The 25862-nt window shown below is 39.2% G+C and overlaps 1 protein-coding gene across 5 annotated transcripts in view; it reads left to right on the top strand.

Annotated features, from left to right (window-relative positions):
- kif2a.S (kinesin heavy chain member 2A S homeolog) overlaps window positions 1-22597 on the top strand; it is a 57759-nt gene extending 35162 nt beyond the window's left edge. For 2 of the 5 annotated variants that reach the window (XM_018241530.2, XM_018241529.2), the window contains exons 13-21: window positions 2227-2369; window positions 4351-4555; window positions 6922-7032; window positions 9569-9636; window positions 11991-12104; window positions 13822-13972; window positions 17204-17305; window positions 18780-18915; window positions 21270-22597. In XM_018241530.2, coding sequence (XP_018097019.1) covers window positions 2227-2369; window positions 4351-4555; window positions 6922-7032; window positions 9569-9636; window positions 11991-12104; window positions 13822-13972; window positions 17204-17305; window positions 18780-18915; window positions 21270-21355 — 1116 coding nt within the window. In that variant the 3' untranslated portion in view covers window positions 21356-22597. 5 annotated transcript variants of the gene reach the window in all.
- Window positions 22598-25862: the final 3265 nt, after the last annotated feature.

The following is a 25862-nucleotide window of genomic DNA, read 5'->3' as shown; positions in this document are numbered from 1 at the left end:
GCTTCAGTCTTCCTATGAGCGCAACTGCTTCCAGATTAGACCAGGAAGAAAACTTTTAAAACGCTAGGTAAGTTCTTTGTCCACAAGACTTTGATTAGAGGCCTATTTATCGTTTGCCTTTCCTTCTCCTTTAAAGTCTTGGATTGCTTTATTACATTACACACAAGGCCATGCTTTGTTTATCATATTTACAATGGATACCTCCCACATTAAATGTAACTATACAGCATTTAATTTGTTCCAAGGATATCCAACCTATGGCCCTTGAAATCTCCAACATGCAGAAGCCACATTCTCATGTGACGTGATTTACATTGGATGCACTTTTTTTCTTCTAATTTTTACACTTATTTCTGTAGAAATTTGTGACGTGAAACTTGTTACCCATCAGCTGTGAAACTACTGCTCCTTAAGGCCCCCATAAACGGGCCGATAAAAGCTGCCTACATACCGAGTCGGCAGCTTATTGGCCCATGTGTAGGGCCATCTGACGGTCTTCCCCAATCGATATCTGTCCGAAAGTCGGGCAGATCTCGATCAGGCAGGTTAAAAATTCCCGTCTTTTCGAGGCCGCATCTGTGCGTGTATGCGGTCCAGAGATCGGACCTCCCATATCGGATGCATTACGAGCCCACTATCGGATCAGCACAATATCGCCCACTTCAATGTGGGCATATCGGGCAGAGATCTGCTCTTTGGGGACATCGCCAAACGAGCGGATCTCTACGTCTATGGCCACATGCATAAGGGCCCACAAGTAACGCATACCTGGATATGCCAGAATAGATAATGTTCTTAGGTGCACTTTTTCCAATGTCAAATGTTGCACAAATATAAGGGACACAGTGGTTATGTACTTTGTGTTATTTTGCATTAAATTGTCCATAGTTATTGAAAGGCTCAGGCAATAAAACATTGCCGTACCAACAAGGGTACAAAGGGAGGAGTAGGCAGCTTTGGGGGTCAGATATGTTCACTATAATCATTTTAGTATGGACTTAAGCGTTTGTTTTTTTTGTTTTTGTCATTACTACATGTTTATGTATTAAAAATGATAAAGGAAGCCTTAACAGTTCCCTGTTAAAGGGGAAGTCTAAAATAGAATAAGGCTAGAAATGCTGTATTTTGTATAGTATACATAAACATGAACTCACTGCACCACAAGCCTAATCAAACAAATGATTTATGTTTTTAAAGTTGGCCACAGGGGGGGGGGGGGTAACCATCATGTAACTTTGTTAAACATCTTTGCAAGACCAAGACGGTGCACATGCTCAGTGTGGTCTAGGCTGCTTAGGGATAAAAAAAACTATCAAAACAGCACAAGTTAAATAATATCTGACAGAAGCAGATACAGCAAGACTGATTAATAATCAGAATATACAGACTTCACTGGGTCCTGTGTTGTCATGTAATTTAATGTGGATTTTATTGTTCTTGTATTGCAACTCTGTAGAACCAGTGGCTGCAGCAACATAATCCTTCAATGAGAATCCCAGTTTATCTGTTTAAATCTGGCTCCATTATCTTTGTCTCCGCCACTGGAGATGGAAATATTAAAGGAGATTTAAAGGCCAAAATAAAATCCAATACTAATCTCTACACAGTCGCTGGCTGCTCTACAGGGAAACAAACAAAGCTGCTTGAGTTCTGCATGGCTTGGAAGTAAGGTGGGGGCTCCCCCTGCTGTTCAAAAGTATGATTGTTTCCCTGCAGAGCAGTTAGGGACCGTCTGAAGTTTCCTATCCGCAGCAGTCAGAAGAAGTAAAACAAAGGTGGAATTTCACTGCATACAGCCATGTTTCTTATAAAAACTGTAAACATTCTTTAATTAAAGTATATTGGAGATAGGTTTCTTTTTCATTAAAGAAAGTGAAAATGGAATTTTATTTTTTTTGCCTTTACATCCCCTTTAAGGCCCCTTGAGTATGCAGTGCAGTTTTGGGCTCCATATGTGCTCTGGGGTTCATTTGATGTGGTTGAACTTGATTGCCTTTGATCTTTTTTCAACTCAACTAAACTGTGTATCAAGAAACTTGGTTTTCTTTACCTCCTTGATTTCTGCAGCTAATGTAACTGATGCTTGTGAGGCTGAAGTAATGGCATGTGTAAATCTTGACTCCTGTGGGATTGTTGTTAATGTCCTTTAGTCTAATTCATATATATCTCTTCTGAGCATTGTTATTGGCTATTTTAGTATATTTAATTGGAGCATTCTATTTCAAGGTCTTTGATTTGCTGAACCGGAAAACCAAGTTAAGAGTCTTAGAAGATGGCAAGCAGCAAGTGCAAGTCGTAGGATTACAAGAGAGGGAAGTTAAATGTGTGGAAGATGTACTCAAGCTTATTGAAATTGGTAACAGCTGCAGGTACGTTTTTAGCCACTTTGTGGCTAACTAGTATTTAAGGGGTATGCCACTACATGGCCTAAAATATCCAGATATCCAATATTCCCAACAAGAGCAAGGGTATTAATACTGTATGAAGTTTCCCCTCCCTTTGCTGCTATAAGAGCTTCTTTTCTGGGAAAATGTTGCGCTAGATTTTGCAATATTGTTGGTGGGATTTGCTTCCATTCAACTGCAAGCGCATTAGTGATGCTAGGACACTGATGTTGGGGGTCAGGCTGATCTTCAGTTGGGCTGAGGTCATGGCTCTGTGCAGACCTGTCAACTACTTGCACTCCCATCTCTGCAAAACCTTACATTGTGCATGAGCATTATCGGGCAGAAACAGGAATGCGGGATTCTACACGTTTTTGCCGCAAAGCAAGAACTATTGAAATGCCCTTCTAGTTTTAGGGTAGATCACTAACCATAAATGTCTAACCTAAAAATATAACCCCTTACTACGAAATCTAAAATTAAATTTAAAATTAAAAGCTGAACTTTTAAGGAATACTAAGCCATTCAGTGGTTGGTTCCAGTTTGCCCACTAAATCAAACTGCTAACCTAGAACCCCTGGGTTGGTACTGTTTAGTGAAAAAAACATCAGTCAATGCCTGCTGCAGTACATTTTCTGACTTTCCTTTAGTGTGTAATTGACAAGCCAGAGCTGCCCAAGGAATCCATTTAAAATGAAAGGAACAGTAACACAAAAAAATGAAAGCATTTTAAAGTAATAACAATATAATGTACTGTTGCCCTGCAACGGTACAACTGGTGTGTTTGCTTCAGAAACTCTACTTTAGTTCATATAAACAAGCTGTTGTGTTGCAATGGAAATTGAAAAAAGACTATATGGCACAGGATAAATAGTGGATAACCGATAACACCATTATGTTCTACAGAGCTTCTCTGCTATCTGCTGTGTAACCTGAGCCTTTTCTCCTTTGAATGGCTGCCCCCATTGCTACACAGCATCTTATTTATATAAACAATAGAAGAGTTTCTGAAGCAAACACACCAGTTTTACCAGTGCAGGGCAACACTGCATTATATTTTTATTACTTTAAAACACTTAGATTTTTTGATGTTACTGTTCCTTTAAGTTGGGTTACCAGGGATCCTTAGTTAGCCAAATTTGTAGTGTGAACAAAGTGGCACAGCAGAGAAACTAGCCTGGTTAGGGTGAGATGCCTAAAAGGAGCCAAAATCCTTTCACATGCAAAACATGCAGCATAAAGCCTTCTGAAAACAGAATGTATTTACTTGCCTTGTGCCTATACATAGCACTGCCTTAATACCACAAGCAAAAGATTAATTCTCAGATAAAGCATTATGGGCGGAGACATGCAAATCACTCATTTATGTCCCAGTGGCCAACTCTGCACTTCATTGTCCATTTTTCAGAGGCACATTTATCAAAGGTCTAATTTTGAATTCATGTGAGTTTTTTAAAAAACTCCCATAAATTCGAAATTCGACTAATCTAAATTTATTTAAAAAATCAAATATTTGCAACTCGAATGAATGTAATTGACTCGAAAACTCGAAACGAATTTGGTTCGAATTTCAAAAACTCTCCTCCAAAAAACAAACTTGAATGTCAGGTAGGCTGCAAACAACTCAAAATTGATCCCTGGACCTCTCCCATTGACTTAAATGATAACTTGGCAGGTTTTATGTGGCGAAGTCGAGTTCTTAAAAGGCCAGAATATGATAAATCTCGAAAAATGAATTAGAATTTAAAAAAAAAACAAACAAAAAAAAAAAACTCTTATCAAAGTTGAATAACTCCCTAGTCGAATTTGACAGTTTTGACTATAAAAAAAACTCGAAAATTTGAATTTACAATTCGACCATTGATAAATCTGCCCCTTAATGTCAAGTGAGTCTGTATTTTTAATGCTCCAGCCTTCTGTGCTCTGGTTATCTAAAAAATTTCAATTTGTTTATTTAATTACACAGAACATCGGGTCAGACCTCTGCAAATGCACATTCCTCTCGAAGTCACGCCGTGTTCCAGATCATCCTGAGAAGGAAAGGGAAAATGCATGGCAAGTTTTCCCTTATTGACTTGGCTGGAAACGAAAGAGGTGCGGATACCTCGAGTGCAGACAGACAAACGCGACTTGAAGGCGCTGAAATCAACAAGAGCTTGTTGGCTTTAAAGGTAATTTAAATAAGATCGACAATAGCAACTGTGGCACAATTGTTGGATGGAGAAAATAGTAGTAATCGCACATGTAATTGGAACCTTGTTTTTATTTTCATGTTCCATTCAGTCCCCTGTGCTATTGGTTGTGTCCTGTGTTCTGCTGCACAACCACCGACATCTTTTGTCTCTGGAAACAACAGGAATGACAAAGTAGAACTGTAAATGCAGTGACACAGATTGGGTCTCATTGTCTTATATGTATGATCTATTCCATGTGTGTGTTTTCCTTGTAGAAGGTAGTATCATATAAATATATACACTGGTGCATCTGTGGGTAATAAACACAGTTCCAGGGCAAACTCTGCTTTTTCCCAGTCCTATCGGTTATAAGTCGTGTACAATGGGTAATGGAGGTTTGATTTTTCCCACAAGTTGCAGAAAATCCATATGCCGTAGCCCATGGGTGCCCAGACTTTTTTACACTGGGATCTACTCTCGACACCTGGCCCCCATCAGGAGATCTATCTTGATAACAGATGGCAATTTTTTAAACCACGCCTATATTTTGTGGCCACACCCCCTAATTACCATGTTCATTTTACAAAATTTGGCAGGTTATGAAAGTTTGAACACACTCCCTTCCCCTCTGTGCTTGCTGCTCTCAGCCCTCCTCCCCTCCCTGTCCGTGTCTGTAGCCTGCCCTTCCTTCCCCTCTGTGTCTCAGTGCTTGTTCAGCCCTACCTTCCCCTCTGTGTGATTGTTCCTCCGTCCCTTCCTTCCCCTCTGTGTGATTGTTCCTCCGTCCCTTCCTTCCCCTCTGTGTGATTGTTCCACTGTCCCCTCTGTGTCCCTTCCCCTCAGCCTGCCCTTCTCTGAGCCGGCACTTCTCCTCTGAGGCCAGCCCAGCCAGCCATCTCTTGCTCTGATGTGGGGCCCCAGGTCGCGGTCCACCAGGAACATGACTGGGATCTACTGGTAGACCGCGATTGACGTCCTGGGCACCCCTGCCATAGCCCTAAGGCTTTTATCTCACTGAGATTTTTGTCTCCACAACACACAACTTATCGGATTGTTGGCTTAGTCGTGGGACACACAAGCACAAGTCTTAATACAATATATTTTGATATAGTAATCACCTGTACGTGGCATAACCATGGCACCAGAGGCTGCACTTTCATGTTTGATCTCTACGGCTCACTGGGTGTTAAAGGAAAACTACCCCCAAAATGAACACTTAAGCAACAGTTTACATCAAATTAAGTGACATATTAAAGAATCTTATCAAACTGGAATATACATTTAAGTAAATATTGCCCTTTTACATCTCTTGCCTTGAGACACTATTTCATGATGGTCTGTGTGCTGCCTCAGAGATCAGCTGACCAGAAATACTGAAACTCTTAACTGTAACAGAAAGAAGTGTGGGAGCAAAAGACAGAACTCTGCCTGTTAATTGGCTCATGTGACCTAAAATTTTATTCGCTCTAGATTAGGGATGCACCGAATCCAGGATTCGGCCTTTTTCAGCAGGATTCGGACGAATCCTTCTGCCTGGCCGAACCGAATCTTATTTTGCATATGCAAATTAGGGTCGAGGAGGTAAATCATGTGACTTTTTGTCACAAAACAAGGACGTAAGAAATGTTTTCCCCTTCCCGCCCCTAATTTGCATATGTAAATTAGGATTCGGTATTCGGCCAAATCTTTTGAGAAGGATTTGGGGGTTTTGCCGGATCCAAAATAGTGTATTTAGTGCATCCCTACTCTAGATACATTAACTTAGCCAGTTTATAATCACAGACTTGTGACTGAAGCCCCTATATATGATTAATATAAGTACACATAATGACTGATGAAGCGTGGGACTGGGGAATCGAAATGAGCCAATGTGAGTTAGCAGCAACTATTGCTAGGCAGCTAGAATAGTACAGGTATGGGATCCGTTATCTGGAAACCAGTTATCCAGAAAGCTCCAATTTATGGAAAGGCCGTCTCCCTCTATTAATAAACAGTACCTTGTACTTGATCCAAACTAAGATATAATTAATCCTTATTGGAAGCAAAGCCAGCTTATTGGGTTTATTTAATGTTTACATGATTTTCTAGTAGACTTAAGGTATGAAGATCCACATTACAGAATGATCCATTATCTGGAAACCCCCAGGTCCAGAGCATTCTGTATAACGGGTCCCATACCTGTAGTAACAATTTTAGAAAGTGCTGTTTGTGGTTAAAAAAACTGAGAATTGTAAAGATCTATATATCAGTTTATTCAATTTTTCTGTTTTCTTTTTTGGCCTTTTATTCATTCTAATAAGCTGGTAGGATGGCATTTTCTCTGTTCTAAAACTAGAAATAATTCTGTTAATATTCTGTTACAGGAGTGCATCCGAGCCCTAGGAATGAACAAGCCGCATACTCCTTTTAGAGCGAGTAAACTGACTCAAGTGCTGCGAGATTCCTTCATCGGGGAAAACTCCCGCACCTGCATGGTAAGATTATAAAATGGATTCATGTGCTTAGTCAGTTTCACACGACTGATTATGTATCAGTAATATAAATTCTAGGGATGCACCGAATCCAGGATTCGGATTGGGATTCAGCCAGGATTTGGCCTTTTTCAGCCGAATCCTTCTGCCCGGCAATCCGAATCCTAATTTGCATATGCAAATTGGGGGCAGGGAGGGAAGTCGCATGACTTTTTGTCACAAAACAAGGAAGTAAGAAATGTTTTCCCCTTCCCCTCCCTAATTTGCATATTAAAATTAGGATGTGTTTTGGTATTTGGCCGAATCTTTCGCGTAGGATTCGGGGTTCCGCTGAATCCAAAATAATGGATTCGGTGCATCCCTAATAGATTCTCACTTCTTTTCAGGGATATAAATCCACCCATAAAATTTAAAAAAATCAAATAAGATATATGTTTAGTTCTATAACACTGAGAGGCACATTTATCAAGTGTGGAATTTCGAATTCATGTGGTTGTTTTTTTTTTATAACTCACGATAATTCGTTTTCACTCAAAATTCGATTGGGGGGTCATTTCTGATAAAAAAAATAGAATGTCAAACTGAACAAATTTTACCGACCCAAAAACTCGAAACGAATTCGACCAAACTCTATTTGAGTTTTTTTCTCTGAAAAAACATGAATCCAAATTGGTCACTGGACCTCTCCCATTGACTTATACATCAATTCGACAGTTTTTAGGTGGCAAATAGTCAAATTCTTAAAGGGCCAGAGTATGATACATCTCAAAAATCTAAATTTTTAAGAAACTCTAATCGAGTTTGGATAATTCCAATTGACCATAAAAAATAAAAAAAAATAAAAAATTCAAATTTTTAATTCACCCTTAATAAATCTGCTCCTGAGTAATATTAAAAATCAAGCAATATAGGTTTGCTCAATAACCCATCTTTGTTTTGTTTATTCGTGTGGAATATTCTGTTTTCTTTCTGCACAATATAAATGTTACACTGCACTTAAAGGGTCACAATACCTTGCTTGTTGTTTTTCATTTGCCCTTTGTTTTTTGAAAGCATTACAGACTCACTTTGTAGTTTTATATTTATTGCCCAGCAGTTCTCCTCTCAGGGACAGCTGCAGTGATCAAAACTTCTCCTTCAGGCTCTTATAAATGGGATATGCTATGAGATACTTGTGCTCTCACTAGGTATCATATGGGAATGTTAATTTGAGCTTTAAGCAAAATGGAGCCAGTGTCTGTCATAGGCAGCGCATTACCTGTTCAAATCAATGGGAAGTGGATGCCAGCAAGTGTTTAAAAGGAACAGTAACACCAAAAAATCAATGTGTTTTAAAGTAATTAAAACATAAAGCACTGTTGCCCTGCACTGGTAAAACGGATCTGTTTGCTTCAGAAACACTACTATTGTTTATACAAACAAGCTAGGGCACCGCGGATAACCAATAAGCTCTGCAGAGTATAATGGTGTTCTACAGAGCTTATCTGCTATATCATTTGAGCCTTTTCCACCACCAAAAAAAAAAAGTGTTGCCTAATGCTAAGCAACTTTCCAATACAAATTTCACTGCTTTTAAAGTTATCTGCATAAACAATTGCTATTGAAAGCAGCATTTGCCTAACTCCTGGACTTTACTTGTTAAACAACGTTGCAAACGTCTTATTTCCGTAAAAAGGCAGGTCTGTTAATGGGCTGCATTGTCTTACGTTGTATCAACAGTCTGAGCCACCAGGGCAGAGAATAGAAAGGGACAGACAAACACTGAAAGTTTGTAATCAATGTATATTGCAGAGTTGCATAGAATTAGGTTTTCTTTTATCGAGAGATCTTTATTTTGGGGTTAACTTGTCCTTTAACTGGCCAAACACTAGCTTCTTAAAACTATAGTAGTGTTACTGCAGCAAACAAACCAGTTTTACCAGTGCCAGACAACCGTACATTATATTTCGATTACTTTAACACTTTCATTTTTGGTGTTGCCGTTCCTTTACCAATGGCAGGTACCATAGACTTTCCTAAGCTTTACATGTGTTGAGATTTTTGGCCAAAGCTTCCATGTTCTATCCGCCATTTTGTATCCTCCGCGTTGTATCCTCCGCGTTGAATCTTCCACCTCTGCAACTGAACTAGCTGAACAATACAGAACTGTTTCACTTGAATATATACAGGTATGGGACCAGTTATCCAGAATGCTCAGAACCTGGGGTATTCTGGATAATGGATCTTTCCATAATTTGGATTTTCATACCTTAAGAACTAGAAAAAATATGTAAACATTAAATAAACCCAATAGGCTGGTTTTGTCTCCAATAAGGATTAATTATATCTTAGTTTGGATCAAGTACAAGGTACGGTTTTATTACTGCAGAGAAAAGGGAAATCAATTTTAAAAATTTGGATTATTTGATTATAATGGAGACAGCCTTTTCCTTTGCAGTCTATGGGAGACATAATTCAGAGCTTTCTGGATAATGGGTTTTCCAGATAACGGGACCCATACCTGTATCTCTGTCTATACATTGTTATCTTAACATTTCAGATCGCCACTATTTCTCCTGGTATGGCATCCTGTGAAAATACTTTAAACACCTTAAGATACGCAAATAGGTAAGTAAAAAATGTTTTTTTTTTAAGGTATATATCATTTTTTAAATTCTGGAAGCTGAAATCTTGTGCTACTGAGAGAAGCATGACTATAAAGTGGCACCCGGTGCTGAAGAGTCATTTTCCTGTGAATTCATTGTAAAATTTGGCCTCAAAAGCAGGATTAGAATATTTTAGGAATGGTTTTGCATTATATTATTGCATATTTTTGTTTGGATACAAATTAAAATCTATGAATAGCTGTTAGTAAATTTTATAGACTGTCTGTCTGTTGTTAGGTATTTTCTAATACTGAATTGATTATTCCTTGCTATATATAATATAAACATTGCAGTAAAACACTACCTCCCAGCATCCCTAATGTTACTGTTGGAACCTCACATTAGCACTACCTATTATCTCTTGAAAGATATGTTAAATATGGAATGGGTTTTGTATGTACAGGTATGGGACCTGTTTTCACAATGCTCGGGACCTGGGGTTTTCTGGATAACAGATTTTTCCTTAAGTCTACTAGAAAATCATGTAAACATTAAATAAACCCAATAGGCTGGTTTTGCTTCCAATAAGGATTAATTATATCTTAATTGGGATCAAGTACAAGCTACTGTTTTATTATTATTATTACAGAGAAAAAGGAAATAATTTTTATAAATTTGGATTATTTGATTATAATGATGTCTATGGGAAATGGCCTCTCCTTAATTCAGATTTTTTTCTGGATAACTGGTTCCCGGATAACGGATCCCATACCTGCAGTGCTTGGCTTAGGGAGCATTAAAGCAATCCAAACTCTCCTTTAAAAGTGAAAAACATTGCCTACACTGAGATAACAAAAGGAGCATCTTAAAGGAACGGTTCAGTGTAAAATTAAAAACTGGGTAATAGATAGGCTGTGCTAAATAAAAAATGTTTCTAATATAGTTAGTTAGCCAAAAATGTAATGTATAAAGGCTGGAGTGACTGGATGTCTAACATAATAGCCAGAACACTACTTCCTGCTTTTCAGCTCTCTAACTCTGAGCGTCTTTAAGGGGGGCCACATGGGACATAACTGTTTAGTGAGTTTGCAATTGATCCTTAGCATTCAGCTCAGATTCAAAAGCAACAGTTATGAACCATGTGCCCCCCCTCAAGTCTCTGATTGGTTACTGCCTGGTAACCAATCAGTGGAAACCAAGAGAGCTGCAAAGCAGGAAGTAGTGTTCTGGCTATTATGTTAGACATTCAGTCACTCCAGCCTTTATACATTACATTTTTGGCTAACTAACTATATTAGAAACATTTTTATTTTGCACAGCCTATCTATTTACACAGTTTTTATTTACACTGCAAATAATTCACTTGACCAGGTAAAATTTCAGTTCTAACCCAACAAGTGTATTTTTTTTAGTTGTAATATTGGTGTGTAGGTGCATCTCAGGTCATTTTGCCTGGTCATGTGCTTTCAGAAAGAGCCAGCACTTTAGGATGGAACTGCTTTCTTGCAGGCTGTTTCTTTTACTCTATGTAACTGAAGGAGTCGCAGTGGGACATGGAATTTTACTACCAGGGAGCTGTTATCTGGTTACCTTCCCATTGTTCTGCTGATGGGCTGCTGGGGGGCAAGGGAAGGGAGGATATCACTCTAACTTGCAGTACAGCAGTAAAGAGTGACTGAAGTTTATCAGAGCACAAGTCACATGACTGGGGGCAGCTGGGAAACTGACAATATGTCTAGCCCCATGTCAGATTTCAAAATTAAATATAAAAAAATCTGTTTGCTCTTTTGAGAAATGGATTTCGGTGCAGAATTCTGCTGGAGCAGCACTATTAACTGATGCGTTTAAAAAAAATAAAAAACAACATGTTTTCCCAGTATCGTATCCTTTAAAGCTGTGGCAGTGTTTCAGAACCTGTATGTACCTTAGCTGAGGCTGGCCAGTGAGGCTATACAGGAATGAGACCTGTTATCCTTGGCACCTGGGGGTTTCCGGATAAGGGGGTGTTTCCATAATTTGTATCTCCATACCATAAGTCTACAACAAAAATAAATAAACATTAAATACACATACTGTTTTATTATTACAGAGAAGGAAATGATTTTTAAATGTTGAATTATCTGTTTAAAATGGACTCTTTGGGAAGTGGCCATCCCCTAATTCTCAGATTTATGAAAACTGAAAATACAAGGTTAATGTTATGAAAGTGTAATGCACTGAAGCAGGGGCAGGTGTGGTTGCCTATGTCTGTACATGTATTTCTGTGTAACTATTATTATGTGTAACACTGCTGCCAGAATGAAGAATTCTAAATCTTCTCTCTGTTCTTATCACGCTTTTTCTTCACCCTCATTCTGCTGTATGTTGGCACGTCAGGGTAAAGGAGTTTGGCATTAGCCCATCGGATATTCCCTTCTCACAGGGTAGTGGAAGTCGCTCTGATCTCTCTCCTTCCTATGAGTATGACGACTTTTCTCCCACACTGACAAGGTCCAATTCCTTCCAAGACTTTGCCTTGTACAAACCTTCTTTATTTTCTGGGCTAACCCTATAAACACCAACACCAGCCCTTTTATTATTATTTTTATTATTATAATTATTATTTAAATACTACTGCATGGTTTGTGGTTTGATTTCTACCTTTTTTTCGCAGCATGAATTTTATTTCTATTTTGACACAATTTTCTATCTGCCAGCCTTGACAGACTTCTTTGTTCTAAAAGTGTAAAAGTAAAATGATAATTCAACAAGGGAATATTTAGCAAAGAGGAAAACTCTTTCCACCTAATCCTCTACAAGATATGCCCACACCTCTGTTTATAAGGGACAGTATAGCCCCTTTTCATTAGAGCAACGAGGAGGGCAAAGACCTTTAAGGGATAGTTCACTTTTAAATTAACTTTTGCCATGTATTGTAGAGCAAAATATTTGAGACAATTTGCAATTGTTTTTCATTTTCTATTTGTGGTTTTGTTATTTAGCTTTTTATTCAGCAGCTCTCCAGTTTGGATTTTCTGCAGCTGTCTGGTTGCTAGAATCCAAGTTCTTCTAGGAACCAGACATTGAATTGATTGAGAGGCTGGAATATAAATAGGAGGGTCTGACTAGAAACATAAGTAATAATTAAGAAAAAAAAGCTACTAAAAAGTAAGTCTTAAGCCAATCAGGGGCGATCCTGGCCCATCCGCCGCCTGAGGCAGCAGCAGTTGCTGCCGCCCCCTCCCCCGTGTGTTTACCTTTTTGAGCCTGAGGGGGTCCAAGAGGCGGCAGAGAGGGCCAGGACGCTAGCGCAGAGAGCCTAACTGCACTCTCTGCACTAGAAGAGCCAAATTTCTGGTTTGGAAACCGGAAATTCGGCTCTTAAAGTACCAGGAGTGGCATTTTTGCCACCCCAGGTACCTAGTGGAGCGCTGCCGCCTGAGGCGAGAGCCTCAATTCGCCTTATTGGCGAAGCACCCCTAAAGCCAATGTAAACAGAACATTTTTTTTTTAGAGGTTGGAGTCCAGTAAAAGCTGGAAAGAGTCAGATAATTGCACTATAAAAAAGAAAAAATGAAGCCCATTTCTATAACATACTACATGTTAATTTAAAGGTCAACCACCCCTTTCATTGGACTCTTTTTCACTAACCATCCCTTCTAGTTCTATTGAGTAGTAGTTGATAAAACAAATTACCAGTCTACAGATGAGCCCTGTGTATAATATCTCCTTCCTTATCTCAAAGCCCAACAAAGGCTGCAGCTAGAGGAAAGGAGCAGCTGGATTATATAGGGAGCTTAGCTACTTGGTGAGCTACTGATTTGTTTTTACCCTCTTGTATGAATCAGATGCGTTTAGGGCAAGAAATAATGGAAACGTAGATATTGCGTAATTAAAACATTACATTGACGTTAGGTTGGAAAACAGAGTAAATTTCAGAACAGACGGTTCCAATCTGGTTAACCATTTCATGAAATAGATTGCATAAGATAAAAAAGTACAATCCAGTTATCTGTTTAAACTGCTGTTTATATGACGGCAAATCTTCCCGTTGTATTCAGTCGGGCAGTGAATTTTTCTACTGATTCTAAAATGACTTGTAGCCACATGGCACTATATGTATCAAACAAAGAAGTCTGTACAGCCGGCAGAGAAAGAATGTGTAGAATGAATAGAATAATGTTAGTTATTAACAAGTTCTAAATATACCTTTTTATTTTTATTGTAGAGTGAAGGAACTTACTGTGGATGCGAGCCCTGCAGGAGACCTCCGCCCCATGATACATCATGCCCCTAACCAGCTGGATGACTTGGAAGCAATGTGGGGAGTGGGGAGCTCTCCTCAGAGAGATGATCTCAAGCTGCTTTGTGAGCAAAATGTAAGTGCAAGTGTTATTAGTAAGGAGGGAACTCTACTTATCTACATCTTAGAGGCCCTAGAGGGAGTGTTCTTTCTTTCTTTCTCTGTGTGATCAGAGCAGGAGTACATTGTGTTCTGTAGGGTGCGTTTAATATTCCAACTGCTGATTTATTATAGTCTCTAACTATAAATCTAATCCTAAATGGTCTTTTCCATCTCTGGGACATACAGCCAATCCCAAATTAAATGGGTTCTTAAAGGGGTTGTTCACCTTCCAAACACTTTTTTTCAGTTCAGTTGTTTTTAGATTATTCCCCAGAAATAAAGACTTTTTTCAATTACTTTCCATTATTTGTTTTTCCAAAATCTAAGTTTAAAGTTGAATGTTCGTGTCTCAGGTGCAGACTCTAAATGGTTACAATTTTCCAACATTGAGTTGATACATTTCTCAGCAGCATCTCTGGAGTATTAGCAACTATTGTATCAATTCTAACAGCTGCCTGTAACGAAACCCAGAGATTCTGCTCAGCAGGGACAAAGATAACAAATGTATCCATTTAGAACAGTTTACAGGGTCGGCGACCCCCCCTCCCAGAGCTGCTTCAGAAGGTGAAAAAAGACACTTGACACTTTAATATTAGAAAAATGGTCACACATAGAAAGTCATTGGAAAAAGTCATTATTTCTGGTGATCTATCTGAAAACAACTAGTTATTTGAAGGTGAACCCAATGGGAACTCTTTACTGTCCCATTTTTCGCCTTATTTCAGTTAGTCTTCATTTTTTATTTTTCTACTCTTTCCAGCTTTCAAATGGGGGTCACTAACCTCGGCAGCCAAAAACTATGCTATGTGAGGCTACAGTTTTATTGCTATTGTAATTTTTTACAAATCTTTATGTTCAAGCCCACTCCTACTCATATTCTATATTCTAGTTTTTCATTGAAACCAATGTTCAGTTGCTAGGCTAACTTAGGTCCCATACCTGTATCTGCTTCTTATGGCCTATTATCCAGAATGCTCTGGACATGAGGTTTTCCAGATAACGGATCTTTACATAATTAGAATCTTCAGATCTTAAATCTACTAGAAAATCACATAAACATTAAATAAACCCAATAGGCTGGTTTTCCTTCAATAAGGATTAATTATATCTTAGTTGGGATCAATTACAAGCTACTGTTTTATTATTACAGAGAAAAAGGAAATACTTTTTATAAAATTTGATTATTTGGATAAAATGCAGTCTATGGAGAATGGCCTTTCCTTAATTAGAAACTTTCTAGATAATTGGTTTCCGGATAATGGATCCCATACCTGTAGCTGCAAAATGTATAAACTGGAGAGCTGTTGAATAAAATGCTCAATACTTCAAAAATCACTTAAAACAAAAAATGAAGAATGGATCATGCTAAAAGGGCAACTACCCCTTCAAATTTAATGTAAAAAATATATATATATTTTTTTTTTCAACGTTTGAAATAAATGTTGCGGTTTCAAAAAAACTTGTAATCTTTAAATTGCAATATTCTAGCCTGCGGCAAACGGTGGAATTCAACTCAAAGTTAGAGAAATAAAAAATGGTGGAAATGCTTTGATAAATTACCAAAATATTTTAAAAAATCAAAAATGTCAGAAAAAAAATGCAGAAAAATTTGAACTGCTTGGAAAATGCTAAGGACCCAAATTAATAAATACTCTCATTGTCTCTTGCTTGTATAGTTGAAATGATTATGCCTTCCTTTTTTTTTTTAGCTCATGAAGCTGCATTTCTCCCGAGATTCTGGCTGCCTTTATAACAATAATATGGCCAGAGTAACATGCCCCATCTGCAACCAGTTCTTTTTTTAGTCACAGGTTATTCCTTACAAAGCAACAGTGTCACAATTGCACCACATATAACAGGGAAAATGTAAATATTAAATTTTTAAGCAGACTGCATGTATTTTATGTTTCAAAGAGCCCAGAAGAGTAAGATGACACCAAAAAACATATCTTTTTTTTAAAAAACCAAAGTTATTGTGTTTTTATGAATCGTCTTCAAATCGTCTCAAAGCCTGCACTTTACAGCATCTTATGTCATGCACATCCTAAATATGAACACAAGGGGGTTATTTATTAAAGTACATAAATCTCAAATAATAAAATCGAGCGATTCTAGTTTGGTCTGACTTTTTTTTTTAAATAAAATACTCCAAAAAATATGCCCCCATGAGGCTCTGAACTAACTATTAGCCATTTTGCATTGCAGCACAATGTGACCAGTAGACGACTCGGTTTGAAAAGAGAGCACACATGCACAATGCTTATAATTAAGAAAAAAGCAGAATGTAATGAAATCACAAAAATCCAATAAAAGCAATAAAATTGCATATTGAGATCAGTGGTTAAAATCCCACTTCCACTAGTCTCACTGTGCAGCTGACATGTTACTGGCACTTTCTAAATACTTAAAGGAGAAGGAAAGCTATTGAGGCTGTTTATTACCAATAGATTAGCCACAACAGTGCAGGCTATAACACTATTTATTCTGCAGAATGCTTTAGCATACCTGAGTAGACGGCTCTAGAAGCTCTGTTTGTTTAGGATAGCAGCTACCATATTAGCTTGTGACATGACTTCCTGCCTCACTCTCTCCCTGCTCACTCATAGCTCTGGGCTCAGATTACAGCAGAGGGGGGAGAGGAGCAAACTGAGCATGCTCAAGCCCGTGCCCTGTAGGTTTAAGCTGAAAACAGGAAGTCTGATACAGAAGCCCATGTGTACACAATAGATGGGAAGAAATGCTCTGTTTCTTTTGACAGAGGACTCAGAGCAGCACTACTTTTAGGATTTACTGGTGTATTTATATAGACCTTTCTGATAAAGCTTACTTAGTTTTATCCTTTTCTTCTCCTTTAACAGAGCATTTAGGTAAACCCATTCATACTCTATAGAATAACATGATGCCATCATTTTACATGACATGAAAACTTCAGATTTCATATTTTTCACGAGATCAGATTAGGGGTTCTTAACTGTTTTGCATGGCATCCAGAATGGCTGAAAACTACCTACCCACTATTTGGTATCCATTTGTAATGGTTTGCCTATATCATGAATAGAAGTCACTGTAGTAATGTAGATTATTGGGAGACACTGTTGGAGTCATTGTGGCTCTCAAGCTATAGGTTGAGACCCATTGGCCTTGATGAGTGATTATGCACATTTCTGATTCTTTTCATTCTACTCAAACATTTTTTTTTATTTAGGAGGAAGAGGTCTCCCCGCAGCTGTTCACGTTCCATGAAGCTGTGTCTCAGATGGTAGAAATGGAGGAACAGGTTGTAGAAGATCACAGAGCAGTCTTTCAGGTAAATTATATGTGGCTTCTCGGCCTTTTGGCTAAGATCAAGTGTAGTGCTGGGCCTTTTGGCTAGGTACCCCTTCTTTGAAGAGGGAGAAACACTTGGTCCTCTGGCTGGCAAGATCAAGGAGAAGTATCTGTTCTTATAATCTTATGTGAAGAATGGAGAAACACTTGGTCCTCTGGACTAGGCTGGCAAGCAGAAGTTTGATGAAAGCAGGGTTGCTATGCTCCCATGATGGAGGCACCTGATTTGTTTTTAAATCAGGGGCTATGCACATGCACCTTTTGCCTAATCATTCTTCACTTCCTTTGCCCCAGCCATTAGGTGGGCGGGAAGTTTTTGCTTTTTCCGACCGCCAGCTGAAGCCTTACCAAGGCAATCAATGGCATTGCACCCGCACACTCCAACACCTTTTTTGTGTTTGGTTTGAGCACCCTGGATGGGTGTCATAGTCCTTTGGGCTTGACTCCAGGCCAAGACTTGTGCCCTGGGGGAAGCTTCAACAGAACCCAGGGTAGACGGGACTCCCCCTAGCTTCGGCGAAAGGGACTTCAAACGGCCCTAACCCCCTTCGGGAGGGCGGGGATGGTGGGCCCACCCTAGCCTCCGTAAAGGTGGACCCACCTGCTCAAGCTGTCCTTCGGCCGAGCCTGGGACACTTGAGCAACGGAGCCCATGCCTTTGGGTAGGACTCAGAAGGATGATTAAATATCATATGTGGAAATTCTGAATAAAGAATACATTGTTTACTTGCTCAATGTGACAAGTCCTAGAATAGAGCAATAAAGCATCAGGAGAAACTTCCTGCATCAATAACTAAAAATGTACCTATTCTGCGTGGCTCAAACCAGATAGAATAGCAGAGGGTGCTCCTGATACACATTCATAATATTAGCAGTGGAAAAATTGATACAGGTGTGGGACCTGTTATCCAGAATGCTCGGGACCTGGGGTTTTCCAGATAACTGATCTTTCCATAATTTGGATCTTCATACCTTAAGTCTACTAGAAAATCATGTAAACATGAAATAAACCCAATAGGCTGGTTTTGCTTCCAGTAAGGATTAATAATATCTTAGTTGGGATCAAGTTCAAGCTATTGTTTTATTATTACAGAGAAAAAGAAAAAAATTGGATTATTTGGATAAAATGGAGTCTATGGGAGACAGCCTTTCTGGATAACTGGTTTCCGGATAACTGATACCATACCTGTAATTTAATGAAACCTAAAAAAAATGTCAGATTTAATTTTTATTCACCAGGTGAATTTGAATCTAATTGGATTTTGCAATAAGCAGAGTAATAAAACATAAATACAGCAGCATTTTCATATTCCGGCAAATATGGCGTCTGCGCTGAATAAGCCAATTCCACTTGCTGTTTTATTGCACAACTTCAACTAGTGGGGAACCTCGGCTAGAAAATTGGGTATATTTCCTGCTTTATCCTTCAACTAAAATGATGTTGTGACCCTCAGGAGTCAATACGATGGCTGGAGGATGAGAAAGTGCTGCTAGAGATGACTGAAGAAGTTGATTACGATGTTGACTCGTACGCTACACAACTTGAAGCCATCCTGGAGCAAAAGATCGACATTCTCACTGAACTACGGGGTGAGTTTCTAACTTCCACTTGTCTGTTTCAGGAACTGATTGTATAATAGATTCTCACTGTGTCTGTGCACATTCACTTTTCCTTTGTGGTTTTATGACTATTTCTTCCATTGTTTACTAGTTCTATTAAAGGGACGGTATACCCCTAAACACCTTTTCTAAAAATAAACACCGTAAATCAGGGGTGCCCAAAAGGTAGATGGCGATCTACCAGTACCCCTTTAGCTGGTGATCCGTAGCTCTCCAGACACTGTCTAAGGGTCAGGGCACACAGGCAGATTTGGGGAGATTAGTCTCTTCTTAATCTCTTCTTTGGGGCGACTAATCTCCCCGAACTGCCTCCCCTGCCGGCTAAAATGAAAATTGCTGGCAGGATGGCACTCAGAGCATTCTGTTTTCCAAAGTCGCCCAAAGTTTCCTCGTGAGGCAATTTTCGGGTGACCGGAAAACAAATCGATCTGAGTGCCATCCTGCTGGCGATTTTCATTTTAGCCGGCAGGGGAGGCAGAACAAGAGGAGATTTGTCAACAGGCGACTAATCTCCCTGAATCTGCCTGTGTGCCCTGATCCTAAGCGTCAGCTTGATTAAATCCCCCTCCTGTTTTTCATTCAGATATTTATTATGTTAAGGTTACATAAGAAATGGTTAAATAGTTAGTGTTAAATATAACTTCTCTCATAAATCAATATTATATTTAAGTAATATTTTCCATGGAACAGAATCATAACAATGCTATTATGGATGTAAATCATAATGGGACAACACCACTAAAAGTAGACCTCACATTAGTAAAGTATGGACACTCCTGCCGTAAATAGAACTTGCAGAATTACAAATCCATATTTTCTTATTTTTTGCCATTATAAAGAACTAATTTGAAAGTTGGGCTGTTTTCCGTGATCCTGCCTCCCCATTCCTTTTAGGGCTCTTACACACGGGTGGTTTTTCCTGCGCTCCCGAGTTGCGGTCTCTTCCACTCAGCTGCAGGAGTAGACAGTCTATTATTCTGAAGGGGGCTGTACTCACACAGATGTAAGCGCCAAACGCAGGTTGAGACGCACCATGTTGCATTTCACCTTACATGCGTCTGTGTGAGTACAGCCCCCTTCAGAATAATTGACTGTGTCTATTCCTGCGCTCCCCTGCGGCTGAACAGAAGAAAGCGCAACTCAGGGGAGTGCAGGTAAAACCCCCCGTGTGTTCTCTAAGCAGCACCATTGAGCAGCTCATTATCAGGGCCTCTCAGTGGACTGGTAATTAGTTTTCTCAGCTCTTTGAAGTTCTTCAGGAAGAGCTAAAGTGAATCTGGCTTCATATTCTTGTTTAGTGAAAGTAATAACAGAAACCAAATATTGTTCTTAATTATAACGATAGGCCATTGGAATGGCCAATTCTAAGCAACGTTTTTATTAGTCTTCGTTTTTTCTTTTTTTATAATTGTCCCTTTCTTTCCAACTTTCAAATGGGGGTCACTGATCCCATCTAAAAAAAAACAAATGCAACACATTTATTGTTATTCCTACTTTTTATTACTCATCTTTGTATCCAGACTCTCTCCATATTCCAGTCTCTTATTCAAATCAGTGCATGGTTGCTAGGGTAATTTGAACTCTAGCAACTGCATTGTTGAAATTGAAAACTGGAGAGATGACGACTTAAAAGCTAAATAATGCAAAAAACACAAATAATGAAAACCAATTGCAAATAGTCTTAGAATATCACTCATACTAAAAGTTAAAGGATAAGTAAACCTTTAAAATAGGTGAATGTAAAATTGATGAGGGTGCTATTCTAAGCACTTTTGTAATTTACACACATTATTTATTTTCTTTTTATTCCAAGATATTAAGGGATACATGTACTGTTAATATGAATGGATTTTGTTTTAACAGCGCCACCTGCTGGTCAGTTTCCCACCAGTCTGACCACCAAGTAGTCAAGGAAGTTGTCAGGAGAAAGAGGCTGCTCTGATTAGAAAAATTAGAAACCTTTCTCAATTCTTTCCTAAGCAGAAGAACATCAGAGCAGCCTCTTTCTTTCTCCTGGCAACTTCCTTGACTAATTGGTGGTCAGAAAATGACCAGCAGGTGGCGCTGTTGTAACAAAATTTATTCATATTAACAGTACATCTATCTCTTAATATCTTGGAATAAACAGAAAATAAATAATGAATGTAAATAACAAAAGTGCTTAGTATATAGCACTCTCATCAATTGTAAATTCACTTGTTTTAAAGGTTTAAAAACATTCAGTTTCCATGATGTATGGGGAGAAATCAGGCAGGAAAATACAGCTGATTTATGTTCAATACTTGGCCTCCAGTAACACATGTATTTTTTTTTTTCCTTTAAAGACAAAGTAAAGTCTTTCCGTGCTGCTTTGCAAGAAGAGGAGCAGGCGAGCAAACAAATCAACCCGAAGAGGCCACGAGCTCTTTAATGGACGAAGAAACTAAAAACTCTTTAATGGATGAAGAAACTAAAAACTCTATACTGTAAAGTAACAAAGTTATCACCACGGATACTTGAAACGTTGCGTTCACTTTTATAAAGTCAGTGGAAACGTCGGCTTCTCTCGCCTGGATGGGAAACCTGTTTTGGGCCAAACGCTAATTATTTTCGAGCAACTTTTAGAGGCCCATTTATCAAAGTCAGAGTTTATCTCAACATTATCTGAAAGCGACTCCGACCAAATCGGCACAGGTTTTTTTTCTCCTTATTTATCAATACAGTTTCCTGAAAATTTTCTTTGCAGGAAAAAAAATCATGGAAAAAACGAATCATATGAATTTTTGGGGTTTTCTACCCGAAAAGCAGATTTTTTTTTTTTTTTTCAGAGTTTTGCCCGAAAACGATGAAATCTTAAGATTTTTGCATGAAACCCAGCTCAGATCAGGATCTCTTCAGGACCTCTCCCCTCGGCAGGTCTGAGATGCCGGATTTTCGGATTCTGACTTTTTCCTTCCTCGGGGGGGTGGGGGGAAATATAAAAAACCCCGAAAAACTTTTTTTTTTTCCCCCGTTAAAAATTCGGGTTTTATACTAACAAAACACCAATTTTTCGGGTTATTGGCATTCAACTTGAATAAATAACCCCCTTGGTCTGTGCAGCACAACTCCCATAGGACTGTAAGTCGCCATGTTTGCAGATATTCAGCTTCGTCACGTCTTATGTTCGAGTCTTTCTGCTCCGTTTTCTTTTTTAATAAATCATAAATTGAAACCACCTGTGGACTGGAGAATATATGGCATAAGATTTTATAGCAGTGTTCCCGTTTTTGCTCCCCGAAAACCAACGGCTGTGCGATTTTAAGCTCTCTGCATGCCTCATATTCATCCGTGATTGTACAGATTTTAACCCTGCTGTGCCCATATCCTACGTGCCTTAATCAAGGCTATTAATCCGTAACGTTCTCTCTCTCGCCACTAAGCACAGCCTTAACGTAACAAGAACACGCGTTCCTCGTTTGTCAGTGTAAAATAACTGTTTATAACATAAGTAGGTTTTTCCCCTTTTTTTTTATGTTCAGGTGCCATAGAGACAGAACCTGTACTGTACAAAACAACAGCTGGAAGTTCCATCCTCCACCTGTAAAATTCATATTTGAATACTGTAAAGTTTGGTTGTGTAATTAACATTTTTCTTTGTAAAGAATAAAATTTAGTTAATGTACAATCAAAAGGTTGATGGGGATGTTCATTCCTTCTTGTATTGACAGGGTTCCTTTCCTTTGGGAAAACCTGACAAAGCACATTTTATCCTAAATGACATACAATTATACATTTATACTATGCTCATTTACTATTCACCTTTACGTTAACATTTAGTATATTAGTCAAGCTTTTCAGTTGGTCTTTATTTTTTATTTTTACAGTTTTTAAAACGATTAAACAGCCTCTTATCATTATGTATTTTAATATGCTATCTGGTTGTTGGGGTCCTGGACCCCGCTAACCAAAGAACTGTAAAACTACAATTTTACTTGTTTAATTTATTGTTTTATTTAATCCCTCTCTTCTGTCATTCAAACCACTGTCTGGTTGGTGTAAAGGAGAACTAAACCCTAACAATGAAGATGGCAAAAAATGCCATATTTTATATACAGGTATGGTTGGGACCTTTTATCCAGAATGCTCGGGACCTGGGGTTTTCCCGATAATGTATCTTTCCATAATCTGGATCTTCATACCTTAAGTCTACTAGAAAATCATGTAAACATTAAATAAACCCAATAGGCTGGTTCTGCTTCCAATAAGGATTAATTATATCTTAGTTTGGATCAAGTACAAGCTACTGTTTTATTATTACAGAGAAAAAGTACATTTGGATAAATACATTTGGTAAATAGAAATTTGGATTATTTAGATACAATTGAGTCTATGGGAGATGGCCATTCTGTAATTTGGAGCTTTCTGGATAATGGGTTTCCGGATAATGGATCCCATACCTATATTGTACGTATTGCACCAGCCTAAAGCTTCTCAATAGCAGCAATGATCCAAACTTGTCACAGGGGGTCACCATCTTGGAAAGTGTCACATGCTCAGCGGCCAATTAAAAGTTGCTTATAAGAGGACATTGTATCAAGCCAAGGTTTAACTGGGTGGGTGATTCAAGTGGCTGTCAAATCTCCCACCCACTGAATCTTTGGCTAGCAGGCAGCATGCCACCCTCAAGCCTTTGTGGCCTGCTCAGAAAATATAAAAGTTTGTTTTTGAAATACATTCAAGGACAAATAAATCCCAGAATGTGTGTGGCGTTTTCACCTTTAAAAAATATATATATTTATTGGATTTTTCACAATCTGGATACTTTGCAAGCCTTTATACCTATATGAATGTGACCTAAAACATCATCTGATTTTCAAACAAGTACTAAAAGTAGATGAAGGAAACCTGGTTAAACAAATGAAACCCAATTTATTATATTTGGTAATGGATTTATTGAAAAAAAAATATGACCTAATAAAACTGTGTGTAACAAAGTAAGTGAATCCTTGGGATTATCATAAAATGTGAAGGTAAAATCAGTGTCTGGTGTTTTCAATCAATGGGATGACAATCAGGTGTGAGCGAGAGACGCTGTTTACTAAAAGGACCAGTAACATCAAAAAATGTAAAAAATTTGTTACTATACAATGAAAAAAGACACCAAGACAAATTAAACTTTAAATTAGCAAAGCCTTTATTAAGAAATAACTTACAGAAACTCCACTTCCGCTCCTCTTGAGAAAAGGTGACAGGGCGACCATCCATCCTGCGGTGCTCGATTTCTCCTCCCTGGCTATTCACTGACAGTGTGTGGCTGGGAAGCCCCCAGGGATAGCGCTTCCACAGTCTCCTCGCACTTCTCCTTCTTGGATTCGATGCTGGCTTGCATGGCTATACATAAAGAAAGAATGTGAAGCCCGCTGAGAATAGTAGCACATTGAGCTGCAGAGATAGGGCCACAGAGAGAGCGCCCAGGTACGTGCTTCATGATCCTAGCGGTATGGGAGCGAATCTGTGGTCCCCTAATGCCTTATGCGCATCCCTATCCCCAAAGAAGAGGAGGATTGTGTGGCTGCTCATACTTACTTAACAGTACCGCTCTGTGGGCGCATTTTTCTCCCCTGAGGCCCTGATCCATCCCGGAGAGGAGGGGGAGCGTATAAGGCATCAGGGGACCACAGATTCGCTCCCATACCGCTAGGATCATGTAGCACGTACCTGGGCGCTCTCTCTGTGGCCCTATCTCTGCAGCTCAATGTGCTACTATTCTCAGCGGGCTTCACATTCTTTATGTATAGCCATGCAAGCCAGCACCGAATCCAACAAGGAGAAGAAACGCGAGGAGGCAGGCGAGGCTGTGGGACCACTATCCCGGGGGATTCCCAGCCACATGCTGTCGGTGAATAGCCAGGGAGAAGAAATCGAGCGCCGCAGGTTGGATGGTCGCAGTAAAACTAAAAGCCGAACTTTAACTAAAAAGTCGATCTTTCGTTCAACTGCGCATGCATCTGCCCCGGGAAATTTGAAGAAAGAAGAAGCCGGAAGAGAAGCGCTCTGTGGCTCTCACTGGAATAACCGGGCCAGTGCAGTTTTCTGCTGATAGGAGCACCAGCCCGGGGTTTCAGGTAAGTCAATACAATCACTTGGGGGTGCCTAATATTTGGCGCCCCAAGTGCACCAGGCCTTCCCTTCTCCTTTAAAGGGATTCTGTCTGAAGAGATGAAAAGACCCAAAGTCATGAAAGGAGGTGAAGTTAAAGTCCTGAAGCCACGAGTTCAATTCTACTGAACACCAATGTGTGTTTTGTTTTTTAATCCCCTGGCCACCAATGTATTATTTTAATACTCTATAGGCCCCTGCCACCAATGTTTTTTTTAAAACATATTCTCTAGGGCCCCATTTTTTTTTTTTTACTTGTAAGGGGGACTTGGCACCAATGTCTTTTTTTTTTAAAAAAAAAACTTAAGGGGGGGGCCCCCTGGCACCAATGTTTTGTTTTTTTTTTAACTTGTGGGGGGGGGGGGTTACCTTTTTTAGCGGTGATGTCTGTGTGGTCTTTTAACTGTGGTGTGGAGTGGGTGGGATTTGGGGTGGTCAGGTGCTGTAAGGTGCCTTAGACAGTTACTATTTATTGGGCTGTTTGGGCCTCTGCGTTCATGACATGGCAGGGCCCTTTCCCCCACTTTATACAAATGTAGGTTCCCAATATGAAGAGCTAGCAGAGCTGACATAAGAGGGAATCATTGGGTAGCTTTCCTAGTGTAGCCTTAAAGCTGCCCCTGACGATGGAGTAGCGCACAGCCAATCAGTAACACGCTATTATCAGTGCACAGCTGGTAATGTACTGAAAGCAAACAGCTGATTGGTTACTGCACTGAGGCAAATGCTCTAATACGTCACTCTCAGTAGGTGTGTGCGGAAAATCTGCGCTGTCAGCCTTTGGTTGCCCCCTGAAC

The sequence above is a fragment of the Xenopus laevis genome, chromosome 1S, assembly GCF_017654675.1.
Source record: "Xenopus laevis strain J_2021 chromosome 1S, Xenopus_laevis_v10.1, whole genome shotgun sequence".
In the NCBI taxonomy this organism is placed as follows: Eukaryota; Metazoa; Chordata; class Amphibia; order Anura; family Pipidae; genus Xenopus; species Xenopus laevis.
The sequence above is the reverse complement of the archived record's forward strand: the minus strand, read 5'-3'. Positions and strand labels throughout refer to the sequence as shown.